The sequence below is a fragment of the Terrapene carolina genome, unplaced genomic scaffold (genome assembly GCF_002925995.2).
Source record: "Terrapene carolina triunguis isolate 2854851 unplaced genomic scaffold, T_m_triunguis-2.0 Scaffold32862, whole genome shotgun sequence".
NCBI classification, from domain to species: domain Eukaryota; kingdom Metazoa; phylum Chordata; order Testudines; family Emydidae; genus Terrapene; species Terrapene triunguis.
Window position 1 is genome coordinate 2,508,595 of NW_020697213.1, and position 15,345 is coordinate 2,523,939.

At 46.8% G+C, this 15,345-nt stretch overlaps 1 protein-coding gene across 1 annotated transcript in view; it reads left to right on the forward strand.

Moving 5' to 3' along the window:
* The window catches only part of LOC112103878 (PH domain leucine-rich repeat-containing protein phosphatase 2), a 125,454-nt gene that overhangs the window by 8,117 nt on the left and 101,992 nt on the right, over positions 1-15,345 (forward strand). The window contains exon 2 of the mRNA XM_024195851.3: positions 2,852-3,099. Within this exon, the coding sequence (XP_024051619.3) occupies positions 2,858-3,099 (242 nt within the window). The 5' untranslated portion in view covers positions 2,852-2,857. The remainder of the gene's footprint in view (positions 1-2,851; positions 3,100-15,345) is intronic.

A 15,345-nucleotide genomic window follows, 5' to 3' on the forward strand; every position in this document is an offset into this window, starting at 1 on the left:
AAGCTGGGGTGTGCCTTCCGGGGCTTGGGGCTTCAGCCACGTGGCAGGATGGTGGGGCTAGGGGCTTCTGCCCTGTGGGGAGCGGGTGTCATGGGGCTTCAGCTCTCTGTGAGGCACCTGCCGGGGCTTGGAGCTTCTGCCCTGTGGGGAGGGGGAGTCTTGGGGCTTCAGCACTGCTCCTTCTGAAGCCCTGAGTCCTGGCAGACATGTCCTATGGGGTTGAAGCCCCAAGACCCCCCTCCCTGCTGGGGAGAAGAAGCCCCTAGCCCCACCACCCAAACCCAGGGCAGAAGCCCTGAGCATCCTCCTCCCCCCCACCCAGTCTGGTAGGCAGAGAATGGGGGAGGGGTGGGCATGGAGAGTTCCGCAAGCCACACTTTAACTGTAAAAGAGCCACATGCGTCTCACGAGCTGCGGTTTGGTCACCCCTGTTCTAGAGGATGAAATGCTGCATTGCTAGTGAGATGGTAGGTGCTCACGGGAGTCTAGCACCACCATCTGTAAGCAAAGCAAACTCCAGAAGGATTTCTTAGATACTATGATGAACCTCTCGCTCACACTAATAGAGGAAAATCTAGTTGACAACATTGACTGTTAAAGTGACAAACTATTGTAAAAATTACTTTGCTATGTGGAATATGCATCTGGCACTTGGGACGCTGAGGCAGAGCGAGAAAAAATATTTGTTTTACAATGCAATATTGATTTGCCTAACACTTTATTGTGATCGGTTTAGGGCATGTCCATTTGGAGCAGTGGCCTTCACTCTTCACAGATTATGAGCTTGAACACCTGCTATGGAACGAACAGCTAGCATAGTGAGATTTGAATCGAGCCATGCTGCTTTTAGCGCACTTTCTTGTTAGTAGTAGTGGTAGAGTCAGGCCCCTCAAGAGAAATTTGGAGCCTTAGTACATAATGTTCACTGGAGCCCCACCCACTGCAATTTCACTTTCTTTACACAGACATTAGACATTTTCGGGGGAGCCCTGGACTTGGGGCCTTGATACAATTATCTCCCTCACCCCCCCCCCCCCCCCCGGTCAGCTCTGGGTAGAGCCCTAGGCAAGAGGGAAGGAGCATGACTATTTATGTCATTAAGGAGACGATTCCATATTCTAGTAAATCCTTGTTGTTGAATCATCAGTGTCTCAAACCAGTCAGCTGGGGTAGAGGATTTGGTCCCATCCGTGGTTTAATTTTCCTGCTAATTGTATGCCTCTTTAGTAATGGGTGAGATCCAAAGAGGTGAAGGATGTTTCCAGATCATAGAGATACAGGGTGTTGCAGATGCTTTCCAAGCACAATCCAGGGGCCACTCCCAGTCTTACCTTAGTTTATGCAGTCTCCTCACATGTCTTGTCCACAACTATTATGCCTGAGGGTATTCTGTGCAAAAAAATTAAAAGTTCTGCACACAATATTTTAAAATTCTGCAAGCTTCATTTGTCAATAAATAAATGCAGAGGCTTCAGTATGGCAGTAGGGAGCACAGGCCACTGGCTATACGAAGGTGGGAGATCACCCTGCAGCCTCCCCATCCCCCACGCCCGGGACAAGGACTCAGTGATGAGGCTGCACCCGACCCTGACACAGCACAAGGACTGAATATACCCCAGAAACACCCTGGGGCCCTGCCCCTCTATGCTAGGCGCACCTGTGGGACAGGCAGGATCCAAGTGTGGAGGGGCTCAGTGTGGGGTGAGAGGATTCTGTTTGGGACACTCTGGGTGTAGGCTGCTCGGTGGAGGGTCTAGGTGTGGGGGGATCTGGATGCACAGGGGCTCATTGTGTGGGGTTGCAGGGGCAATGGGACTCTGCAGGGGCTTCCAGGTAAAAGTAGTTGGGGCTCAGTGGAAGGGTCTGGGGTGCTGGGGGGAGTGGGGCTTCGTGCGGTGGGGGTCTGGGTGCAGCTAGTTGCGGGTCAGTGGCATGGGGGTCTAGATGTGGGGGCTCAGGGTGGTGCAGGGGGGTTGGGCTTGTCAGGGTAGGGGTTTGAGTGCAGGGAGCTCAGTGGGGGGTGGTCTGGGTGCAGAGGTGGGGGTCTGGAGGCAGGGAGTCTGGGTGCAGGGGGGCTCCAGATGCAGGGGTTGAGGTTCAGTGGGGTGGGGTTCAGGTATGGAGGGCTAGTGGGGTTCTGGGTATATGAGGTGAGGCTTGGCGGGGTGTCTAGATATGGGAGGTCCAGATGCATGGGGATTGGGTGGATGGGGGAGCAGTTGTTCCCCCATACAGTGACCCCTCTTCTCCCCCCCCCCCACAGCCGAGGAGCGATGGGGGCAGGAAGCATGGGAGGATGCTGAGCTTCCTGCAGCTGGGGGAGGATTCTGGGGGTGGGTCTGACACAGCCCCAGCCACTCCTTTGCAGGGGAAGAGGAAATCCCGTCTTCTCCTGCCTCCAGCCCAGCCGGGGCTAACAGCTGATCTCGGCTCAGTGTAGGAGCCACTGGATGGGATGTTCCCAGCCCTGCTGTGATTTACCTCTCTGCTGGTTGCTCCAGGTGCTTGAAACAATGAACCTGCGCAGCTAGGGAGTGGTGTGTGATTGCTCTTGCAGCTTCCCTTTGCTTCCCTGTCAGAAAGTCATTTTTCTGCAGGGAAGCAAAGGAATCCGCAGGGGACATGAATTCTGCGCACGTGTAGCGGCGCAGAATTCCCCCAGGAGTAAGCAGCTGTTTGGATGACTGCAACCCAGAAGGGATGAGGGGAATTTGGGGAAGCAGAAGGAGAGGTGGGTGAGAGGTGGAAATTACACTTGGCTGGTCATTGGAGGTGTCGGAAAGCAGTGGGCAATCTATTGGATTTCAGGCTTAGTGCCAGCAGCTAACCATCTACTTTTGATGTCATTTAGAGGAACATGAAGCGCAATGGGAGCAGAAACTGCTTGAACAGAAGGAGTCGGTTTGGTTCCCGTGAGAGAGACTGGCTGAAAGAGGATGTTGGGCGAGGCTGTGTATACATTTATGGAGCAGACTCTGCAACTGCGACCTCTTCTGACCTGCACTTGGTCCTTTGTACAGTGGATACCCTGGCATCTGAGATCTGTGATGGAGAGGGTAGGGAGAACCTCTATTTGCAGCTCCATGGAGACCTGGTCAGGTAAGGACAGAAGGAAAAGGTAAATCCAATTCCAGAAGTGGATGGAGGGCAGTGCTTTCTTGCTGTGTGCAAATGAGTGTGAATGAGAGTAGGGCTGATTTGAAGTAGGCAGGTATAGCCTTATGATTAATTTTGGGTGCAAGATGCACTAGTCACTAATAACGGGTTTGTTCTTTGGTGGCTATTTAGAGATTAATTAAGATGATGACTGGTGAGACATACATAGAGACTGAGTTTTTTATTTATACGATGTTTAATATAAACAAAACCACAGAACTGGAAACAAGATAAGACTAATAGCCTAATCCGCATCATGTATACTCCGGAATCAGTGGGGCTGTGGATTCCCCTTAAAATGAGATTAAGTGTTAAGGTTTTCACCATCCTGCCCTCCCGAGGTCCTGCTGAGCATCAGGTTTGATTCCCTTTTTAGGCACCTATTCCTTACGCACGCTTATTTCTGAGACCGTGTTTAATTGAGTCTTGGCTTCTTGACCATATTTGTCATTCCTGCTAATCATTTTTTGGGCTACTGACAATTGTCATAAGTGTTTGTGCTGGTAGAAGGTTCTATAGGCAAATCTAACTATTACCACTAGGCCTTAAACTGAATACTAGGCTTCAGACTCACTACAAAGCCCATTTTAAAATAATCTTTGTTTCTTTTATTATTCCAACTTGCACTGTAGCTTTAGTTTAATTTGCACTAATTAAACAAGCATCTTAACTTTTTCTAAAATATAAGCGATTATTTACATGATCACCTGAGCTCAAGTCATGGGTCAACAAAGGGGTTCTGTATGGCAGATGGACCCAGCTCTGAGCATATAATGCTATAATTTATGGACTGAAGCTGTTATGCTCAGATAGGAAACACTCATTCATGTTTTGGCTGGGAGGGTTTGACTGGTAATTCCACTAGAAGCACCTCCTCTATGAAGAGTGTTTCCTTTGAGTTTGTTAACTTCTGGGAACTTCTAGTTGGACAGGGAATATGCCCTGGCATGAGAGATGTCCCTGTTTCTATATATGGCTGCATCTTTTTCCATATAAAGGGCTAAATTTTACTCCCAGTATATACTATCTTAACATACTATGCTTTATTCATCTTTATAAAACTGGCATCCTAAATGATAGCATATTTGTTAGGCAAATTATTCAAATGTATTCACCAAAAAAAGACCACAGACGAAAAGGGCCAGAGTTAAGGTCATGGAAATGTCTAATGTGAATGTTCACAAGTGTAAATTTTCTTGAGAATGTATAATCTCTCTTTAAGTTACCTTCAATGATCATTTCTGTATCTTGACATCTACATGTTGTTAACTGAAATGATCTTGATATGTACTTTTGTGATGGTCATGACTTAGTAACTTTATAAATTAATGCTTTTTCACTGGGAATATCCTTTAAAAAAAAATGAATTGCAAAGTATGCTAGGAGTATAAATAGACAGGCTATAAAGTTTTATGTACAGAAAACTTGACTTCAGTGTATAAAGTGTTGTGCCATAGGTCATTATGCACTGAAAATAGACTTCAGCTCATAAAGTTTAATGTGCACAAACTTTGTGCTGAGAAGGTCATGGATTCCTCATAGGTTTACAAGCCATAGCGTCCTTTTGGATTTAGACTCTGTATTGCCTCCAGTGGACTTTGGATTTCAGCATGTAAACCTGCCACTCCTTTTCGCGGACAAAGCTAAAACGGGAGTCTCTAATCCACACTTTTCCCAGTGGACCTAATCTATGTGGTTCTTCTAAGATGCACAGGGAGAGGCATGGCACTTTGGAGCACTTCTCCAGTTCCTGGTAAAAGTTCCACTGCTAGGGTCCTAGACTTCAGTGTGTTTGGGAAAGTCATTGACAGATGGGAGGAAAGACTGGGTGTCCTTTATCAAAAATTCTTAGTGATGCAAAGTATTATTTGCATAAATTATACACTGAAGTATTTTCTTCACAATAAGTTATAGGTGTGTAAAACTGTGTGTACTGAATTACTTATTGTATAATGACTTCATGAGCTGAAGGATGCCTGATGCTTCCAATTGCCTCAGTTCAAAAGTAAATCTATGTTCCTTATAGCTCCTTCCCAGCCTCTCAGCATGGATTAACGCTCAAGGTAGCATAGCTCACTCAGCATAGGTTGGGTCTACAGAACATCTGAGTTCCCGAGATTCCAGATATGGTTTTATCTAGGGAGAAGTGTGGGAGCATGAAGGAGGAGAGAACTGTGACATGACAGCTGATTAAAATTTTATGTGCAAGTTTTGCAGGGACCAAACTTTGCACAAATTCACCGCAATAGAAACTTTTCCTGCACAAATTGCTCACTTGGAATGCTTAAAAGACTGGAGTCTTGATGTTCTAAAAGTTTAATAGTTTTTCTGCTGTAGTGTTGGATTCCCTCTGAGACCTTTTCCACTCAGCTTATCCAGAATACCTTGCTTACTTCTAGGAGAACACTTTATCCAGTTTTCTGGGATCCAAAAACTCAGTTCGACTCCAGATTTAGTCACTCAGGTTCCTTTATTTGTCATACAGCAAAGCTATGCTGATCAGACTCAAGTGTAGGGGTGGGTATAGTATGTACCATACATCCAGAGTTGCACAGAAAAACTCTTCCTTTATATACATTTACACTTTACATTGCATCACATGTTTTTGAATTGGCTTGGTTACTTTGCAGGAACCAGTCCCAGTGCAACATGCTCTGGCCATGCATTGTCCTCACTTGACCTAGTCTTTACCTCATCTCTACATTCCGAATTATTTTGTCCATTGTTAATAAATGGTCCCTGGGTGTTCTCCATCTTATCTTAGCTGGCTCAAACTTTCTGTCTTTTTCAACCTAATGATCTGTTTACCTCCCTAATACTGTTGTCCAAGAAATGAGGCCTCCCTCCAGATGTTTATTGCTCATGTCAGGCCAGGTCTCCACTACATGTTGTCAGCTTACAAGTCTTGTTGTGGTTTTGCCATAGAAAGTTTTACACACTGGAATTCATGATGGAAAACCAAGTATTGATGATGAAAGCTAGTCACTTATTTATGAGATTTGACATGCATATATACTAGTGTGTAATACAGTTTAAGTAAGGCTCTGGCTATGAAATCTTGAAAATGGAGTTTTGTAAAGTTTGATCAGTTTCTTCAGAAACAATTCTATTCTATGAAAATGGCAGTTTTCAAGCCAAAATATTCTCTTTGAAAGTTGAAAATTTGTATAAAAAGAGGATTTATAATAAAAATCTGTCTTCCTTTTCAATATTGTGAGCAAGTGCAGTTTCAGTGAATTCAGTGATGTTACACTCACTTTTGCAAGCTCTGGATTTGGCTCCCAGATTTTTCTGCTGTTGTGCATTGGGTGCTGAGAATACAGAACATGCAGCATAGCTTGAATTCAGCATATTGATACAGGAAAAGGAAGACAGTGCCATCCTCTTCTGTATTGCATCGTAATAGTGAGGTGAGTAAGAGTAGACTTGTAGTGGAGCTCTCCCTTCACTTACAGAGTTTTTCTTGCTATGTGTCTGAGTTGCAGGACCCAGGCATAGGTAAGTTACAGTAAGGATATACGTAGCTGTTGGCATGGAGCCGTGGATGCAGCTGATAAATTGTGTTTATTGGGTGAAATGTTTATATGAAATTGCCTTTAGTGGCTCATTGCTTAGTTCTGTAGTGATCTTCCAGCACTTAGAGAAAAGCACAGACCCTTTACCCGAAAGCCCTAATAAAGTTAGGATTTGAAGATGCATTGTTGGAGCAGTTGTAAGAGATTGTGTTTTAATTCCCCTTTTGAACTTTTGTTCCAGCCTCTCTTTTCTTGTTGTTTTGCGGCATTACTTCCCTTTGATTTGTGGCAAGTTGAATAGCTAAGTTAATTGGTCTCGTGAATGATACTTTGAAACCCAGCCCTGAGCTTTAAACTGATTGTAGCAAGACCTACTCCCACACTTTCTACCCTCTCAGTGCCTTTAGCAATTCAACAAGCTTGATCCTGAAATTCAGTTCTTGAACTACTGCATGTCACCTGTGCAAAATTCTGAATGTAAACGTAGCAGGAAAGTCCCCTAAATAAACCTCAAAGGGGGAAGGTCTCCATAGAGATACAGTAAGTATGAAATTCCCCTTAGTAGTCATTTGTTTGATATTAGGATATGGTCCATGGTCCTTGTCACTTCTCCTGAGGAAGATGACACCATACCCAAGGTTTCTCAAATACCAAGAGAATTCCATTTTAGCGCACAATCTGCTGATCAATGTGGTCACATGCATGTGAACGCAAATAACCCAGTCAAGCATCTGATGTCACTTGTACCCCAGATATGTTGGACCCCAAGTAACTCTTAATTCCCCACCATTTGAATCCTCGTAGGTGGATTTTGCCCACATTTCCTGGATTAAGAATACAAATATTGATCACCCTTTTGGGGTAGAAGGAGAAGCTCCCCAGATATTTATCCTAAATTTCCAGGAGTGTCCTTGTGCTGAAGTAGATCTTCCCCCAGTCTTTGTGATCCTCATTAAGTGCATACACATTTCAGTAAGTTTTCTCTCAGCATTTACCTCTGTAAGATGTATAGGTCTTAGCTCTTCAGCCTCTCTTTCTAGCTAAGACCTTCCATTCCTTAGGTTCTCTTTAAAATATTTTCAAAAGTTATAGCTCACAACAAAGGGCAGGTTCCCAAAGCTACATGGACAAAACTCTTTTCTGTACCTGAATGAACCAGGTAGTCATAGGCCAATCTCACATTGATCCCAGGGAAGATAATAGAGCTGCTGATGTGAGACTTCTTTAATAAGTATTATTAAATATTATTCTTTAATAAGTATTAGAGAAGGGTAATCTAATTAATGTCAATCAACATCGGTTTATGGAAAATAAATCCTGTCGAACTAACTTGATATTTTTTTGATGAGATTACAAATTTGGTTGGTAAAAGTAATAGTGTTGTAATATACTTAGCTTTCTGTAAGGAGTTTGATGTGGTACTACATGACATTTTTATTAAAAATATAGAATGCTGTAAAAACTGGATAACTCATAAGTCTCAAAATGTAATTGTAAACAGCGAATCATAATTAAAATTTTTAATGGTGAGGGCAATTAACCATTAGAACAATTTACCAAGGGCTGTGGTGGGTTATCAAGAGTGGTGTTTTTCTTCTAAAAAAAAAAAAAAAAAATGCCCTAGGAATTATTTTGGGCGAAGTTCTGTGGTCAGTGTTATACAGGAGGTCAAACTAGATGATCAGAATGTCCCTTGTGGCCTTGGAATCTATGAATGTATAAAAACTGGCTTTTATGCATGGGCAATAACTAAAGTTACATGAGGGTCTGTGAAGCTGCTGTCCTGTGCTGGCCTCCTCTTTCCTCCTATGCTTATTTCTTACCCTAGCCTGATAGTGCTCTCTCACTGACCTAGCTGAAGTGACCAGTACTTAGTATGTCATACTGAAAACACTAGACTGGAGGGTTTGACACCACATGAAAGGAGAGGAAGTGTTCTCAGTGAATTGCTGGTGTATTCTCCAACTACACTAACCCTCAGTGTGTACTGTAGTGTGTGTAGGAAAGACCATGTACAAGTACAGTCTCTTCAGTTGCACGTTTCTGATTGCCTTCAGGTTTTGTCTGTTTACAGATTGCATTGTTTTCTGTTGGGGGAAGATGCATGTTTTTCTGTATTCAGTTTGAGGATGAAAGGTTGTGTTGGGTAATGCACTTTCTTCACAAATACCATCTATTTAGGATCCTGGATCTTGCATTCACTAGTTCCATACAGGCTGAACTCCTCAAGTGATAACATTTTTGACCCCTAAGGGCAACATTATGGGGTCAAGAGGCAAACTGCTTTCACTTACTGTTGGTTCTGCTAATATGAATTAGCAAATTCTCATCCTGTGTGATAAACAGGCTGGCAGATTCTTAAGGCACAAGCTGCCTTGGCTTTGCAGCTTGGCTTTCCCAGGTTTTTATACACAGGCTATCAGTCCCTTAGCCTGGGACCATCACTTTCCCCCCGTTCAGTCTTTTTCCTCAGGTGTTTCCAGGTGTGTTGTTGTAGGGAGAGTGAGGTACCCACATGATGGCATTTTCCCTCTCCTGCACCCTGAACCTCTCATCCCCAGCCCCACCCCAGAGCCTGCACTTCCATCAAGAGCCCTCATCCAACCCAATGCCTCAGCCCTGAGTCCCTTCCCACACTCCAAACCGCTTGGCCCCTCCACCATCACACATCACCTCCATATTGTGCACATAAAATTAATTCTGCACATGCATGTAAAAAATTAGAGGGAACACTGCCTTGAAGCCCTGTAGCTGTGGGAGTGGGCTTTGTCTGGCAAGACATTCCTGTTTGCCACAAACCTGGAAAGGAATGAGAACATGATTGCAGACAATTCCACGTGTGAGTTGACTTCATGATTGGCCTTTTGAGTGGCAGATCATAGGTTCTGGAGGAAATCTGAACTAAAGCTTTTTACATGGATGAGCATTTTCCTGATGCTTGCATGTACATCCTGATGATGCCTTCTCCATATGCTTGATGTTAAAATGTTCGTAAGGTTCTACTGGGAGTAGACTAAAGCCCTTAGAAAGTCCACCCAATCTAATTCTAGTTTGCTGAGCAGTGCTGTTCCAAGAAGTCCATTTCCACAGTGTGCCTCTTTTTCACATAGGTGCTCAGATACCAAGTTGATGGGTGGCAATATAAGAACCTAAATAGATTTTAGATGTGTCCTGGCTGGCTTGAAACTAGAAGGGTATGTCATGACTCACTTGATACAAGTAAGGCTGCCCTCAGGACCTGTCTTGTTTAATCTTTCCATCTGAGATATATACAGGGCAGCTACGTTGTCCTCCTCTGATGTTACAAAACCTGTAACTTGGATTCAATATCCAGGGAAGAATTCATCTGTCTTGAACCTGATCATCTTTTAGTGCTTTCTCATGTCCATTCCATTGTAGGTGTGTGTGCTCGCCACATGCACTGATGCCGGAAGTTTTTCCCTCAGTGGTATCTGTAGGGGACTGGCTCTGGCGCCGCGCGTGTATGCACCGGTATAAGAGGTGCCACCGGCTCCCCCCCCCCACTCTCAATTTCTTCTTACTGCCAGTGACCGTCTCCTTGCCTTGGCAAGCCTAGTCTTCTCAACTGTACCGAGTTGCGAACTTTTTTGTATCTAGTTGTTTTAAAATTGTTAGTTTTATAGTTCCCTTAGAGTAGTTTTAGTGTAGTTTGTTAGTCCCAAATGGGACTTAGCCTAGGGACGGGATGCCCCGGTCCCCAAGTTTCAAACCTTGTGATTGTTGCAGGAAACCCATGCCAGTCAGTGATCCCCACAGAAGCTGCTTGAAGTGCTTAGGGGAAACCCACGTTAGTGACGAGTGTTGCATTTGGAAGAGTTTCAGACCACAGACCAAGAAGGAGCGGGACATTCGTGTCCGAGCACTCCTTATGGAGTCGGCCCTTATCCTGGCCTCAGAGCTGACAAGGTTGGACTCTGCTCCTACCACTGCAGCTTCGGTCTGGAGTGCGCCGCTGACACTGGCCGCAGACTGGCGCTGATCCCCCCCATCCCCAGTACCGGCTAAAAAGCAAAGAGAGGCTGAGAGGGAAGGAGAGGACCAGAGGAGAGCAAAGACCCATGAGGGACAGCTCTTCCCCTTCAGATGGAGGTCAGGCCCCGCCTCCTGCTGAACGGCAGAGCCTATTCCAGGACCCGCCTGCCACCCCAGGGAGTTGGCAGAGGCACTTGGCATCTAGTGGTGCCATCATGCCGTGAGAGATATCCTGTCCTTGCCGGTGCTGCCCGTGCTGGCTACGACCGTACCCTGTTCAAGGGGTAAACCTGCCTTAAGACCCTTCCAGTGGTCCCCATCAGTACAGCACTGCTCCTCACTGCAGGAGGTGCCCCGTCAAAGCTTGCCTGAGTAATGGCACCAGCCTGTGGACATGGACCGGCTGGCCTGCTGGAGTTCCCAGTGTCAGTCCATTGACACCAGGCAGCGTTCCTCAGGTTTGAGGCGGTGATCGCCATAGAGGCACGGCACCAGTCTTCAGAGCCCCAGTGCTGGGAGCACCCGAGCCGCTCGCCCAGCACATGGCACTGCTCTGTGGGGTGGAGACACTAGTCCCTGGAGCCACGCCACTGATCACCAGACCCCCAGTACGGCTTACTGCGGGCACATTGGCTCTGTCCGACTCATTGGTCGATCCACTCATGCTCCCGATGCATAAGACGTAGATCGTCGGGGTTCTGTTGCAGATCCTCTGGATAACGACAACTGTCACCGAGATCGCGGCACTGTGAGCCATCACCCTCTTACAGATCATCAGCAGAGGCTTGGGGCCAGGGCTGACAGGATTGGGGTAGACAGGCAGCCTCAGTATCGTCCTGGTCCCCCAGATATGTATCCCCCTCCTCGGGCTCCGACAGCGAGGAGGAGATTCTTCAGGTATGTTAGCAACAAGAAGAAAGTCAAGGAAAGTGTGGGCCCCTTACTGAATGAGGGAGGCAACCTAGTGACCGAGGATGTGGAAAAAGATAATGTACTCAATGATTTTTTTGCCTCTGTCTTCACAAACAGCTCCCAGACTACTGCACTGAGCAGCACAGTATGGGGAGAAGGTGACCAGCCCTCTGTGGAGAAAGAAGTGGTTTGGGACTATTTAGAAAAACTGGATGAGCACAAGTCCATGGGGCCGGATGCGCTGCATCCGAGGGTGCTAAAGGAGTTGGCGGATGAGATTGCAGAGCCATTAACCATTATTTTTGAAAACTCATGTCGATCGGGGGAGGTCCCGGATGACTGGAAAAAGGCTAATGTAGTGCCCATCTTTAAAAAAGCGAAGGAGGAGGATCCAGGGAACTACAGGCCAGTCAGCCTCACCTCAGTCCCTGGAAAAATCATGGAGCAGGTCCTCAAGGAATCAATTATGAAACACTTAGAGGAGAGGAAAGTGATCAGGAACAGTCAGCATGGATTCACCAAGGGCAAGTCATGCCTGACTAACCTAATTGCCTTCTATGATGAGATAACTGGCTCTGTGGATGAGGGGAAAGCAGTGGATGTGTTATTCCTTGACTTTAGCAAAGCTTTTGATACGGTCTCCCACAGTATTCTTGCCGCCAAGTTAAAGAAGTCTGGGCTGGATGAATGGACTGTAAGGTGGATAGAAAGCTGGCTAGATCGTCGGGCTCAACGGGTAGTGATCAATGGCTCCATGTCTAGTTGGCAGCCGGTTTCAAGCGGAGTGCCCCAAAGGTCGGTCCTGGGGCCGGTTTTGTTTAATATCTTTATTAATGATCTGGAGGATGGTGTGGACTGCACTCTCAGTAAGTTTGCAGATGACACTAAACTGGGAGGCGTGGTAGTTACACTAGAGGGTAGGGATCGGATACAGAGGGACCTATACAAATTAGAGGATGGGGCCAAAAAACCCTGATGAGGTTCAACAAGGACAAGTGCAGAGTCCTGCTCTTAGGACGGAAGAATCCCATGCACTGCTACAGACTAGGGACCGAATGGCTGGGTAGCAGTTCTGCAGAAAAGGACCTAGGGGTCACAGTGGACGAGAAGCTGGATATGAGTCAACAGTGTGCGCTTGTTGCCAAGAAGGCTAACAGCATTTTGGGCTGTATAAGTAGGGTCATTGCCAGCAGATCGAGGAACGTGATCGTTCCCCTTTATTCAACATTGGTGAGGCCTCATCTGGAATACTGTGTCCAGTTTTGGGCCCCACACTACAAGAAGGATGTGGAAAAATTGGAAAGAGTCCAGCAGAGGGCAACAGAAATGATTAGGGGTCTGGAGCACATGACTTATGAGGAGAGGCTGAGGGAACTGGGATTGTTTAGTGTCCAGAAGAGAAGAATGAGGGGGGATTTGATAGCTGCTTTCAACTACCTGAGGGGGGGTTCCAAAGAGGATGGAGCTTGGCTGTTCTCAGTGGTGGCAGATGACAGAACAAGGAGCAATGGTCTCAAGTTGCAGTGGGGGAGGTCTAGGTTGGATATTAGGAAAAACTTTTTCACTAGGAGGGTGGTGAAGCACTGGAATGGGTTACCTAGGGAGATGGTGGAGTCTCCTTCTTTGGAGGTTTTTAAGGCCCAGCTTGACAAAGCCCTGGCTGGGATGATTTAGTTGGGAATTGGTCCTGCTTTGAGCAGGGGGTTGGACTAGATGACCTCCTGAGGTCCCTTCCAACCCTGATATTCTATTATTCTGCCTGCGGGCCAGGGCCAACCATCAGGGGCGTTGGCATTCCCCACTGGGCCACCAGTGGCAGCATGGCCACAGGGACAGTAGCCTGCCCTTGGCAGCTCTGGAACCCCTGGGGATTTCCCCAACCATCTCAGCGGCTTAGATCAGCATCGGGGGCATCCAACAAACAGTCAGCAACGGTCTCCTGCCCTTGGACTCGGACATGGAGTCAGAGCGGGCTCCCCAGGTCCAGCCAGCCTCGCATGAGGCTCCGACGACAGAGGCGGCGGATTTGGCAGACCCACCCATACCTGCCTCCTCATTGTCTTCACCTGATGAGGCGATAGTGAGATCTTCTCACCCAGTTCCCCAGGACGATGCTAAGGCTCACCTGGAGCTCTTAAAGAGGGTTGCCTCCAACTTGGGGCTGGAAGCCGAGGAGTTGGCAGAGCCCTCGGACTTTTTGTTCCATGTACTCAGCGCGGCAGCCCCAGCCAGGGTGGCATTGCCTGTGCACGAGAGGGTGGCAAAAATCACCAAGGCCCTGTGGTATACACCTTCCTCACTGCCATCCATCTCCAAGTGGGCAGAGCGGAAATACTACATTCCCAGCAAGGGGTATGAGTATCTTTATACCCACCCTGCCCCAAATTCACTGCTTGTGTCGGCAGCCAATGAGTGTGACAGACAGGGCCAACCGGGATCGATGCCCAAGAACAAGCCTTCGCTTCGGAGCCACCGTATATGGTATTCTACAAGAAGGTCCAGCTGGGCCCCATCCGGCTTTTCTGCCTAAGGCGGTGGTCCCTTTTCATGTCAACCAGGATATCTTCCTCCTGGTTTTCTGTCCAAAGCCACACTCGACCAATGAGGAGAGGTGGCTGCACACTCTGGATGTCTGGTGCGCCCTGGTATTCTACATGGAGCGCACCAAGCAGGTGGACCCAGCTCTTTATCGCGACAGCTGATAGGATGAAGGACCTTCCGATGTCCTCTCAGAGAATTTCGAATTGGATCACCACCTGCATCCGTACTTGTTATGAGTTGGCGCATGCTGTACCTCCACCAATACTAAAGGCTCATTCGACTAGGGCTTAGGAGTCTTCGGTTGCCTTCCTGGTGCATGTCCCTATCCAGGACATCTGCTGGTCCGCGACATGGTCTTTGGTACTGTCAAGGCTGCTTCCCCACTCTGAACTTTAGGGTACAAATGTGGGGGCCTGCATGAAAACTTCTAAGCTTAACTACCAGCTTAGATCTGGTCCGCTGCCACCACTCCCAAAGCTAATTCCCTTCCCTGGGTAGCCTTGAGAGACTCTTCACCAATTCCCTGGTGAATACCGATCCAAACCCCTTGGATCTTAAAACAAGGAGAAATTAACCATCCCCCCTCCTTCCTCCCACCAACTCCTGGTGGATCAAGATCCTACCCCCTTGGATCTAAAAACAAGGAAAAATCAATCAGGTTCTTAAAAAGAAGGCTTTTAATTAAAGAAAAAGGTAAAAATCATCTCTGTAAAATCAGGATGGAAAATAACTTTACAGGGTAATCAAACTTAAAGAGCTCAGAGGACCCCCCCTCTAGCCTTAGGTTCAAAGTATAGCAAACAGAGATAAACACTCTAGCAAAAGGTACATTTACAAGTTGAGAAAACAAAGATAAACTAACACGCCTTGCCTGGCTGTTTACTTCAAGTTTGAAATATGAGAGACTTGTTCAGAAAGATTTGGAGAGCCTGGATTGATGTCTGGTCCCCCTTAGTCCCAAGAGCGAACAACCCCCAAAACAAAGAGCACAAACAAAAGCCTTCCCCCCCCCCCCCAAGATTTGAAAGTATCTTGTCCCCTTATTGGTCCTTTGGGTCAGGTGTCAGCCAGGTTACCTGAGCTTCTTAACCCTTTACAGTTAAAAGGATTTTGGAGTCTCTGGCCAGGAGGGATTTTATAGTACTGTACACAGGAGAGCTGTTACCCTTCCCTTTATAGTTATGACAGGTACACATGTTCACGATGCATTGCGCAGTCACCCAGCAAG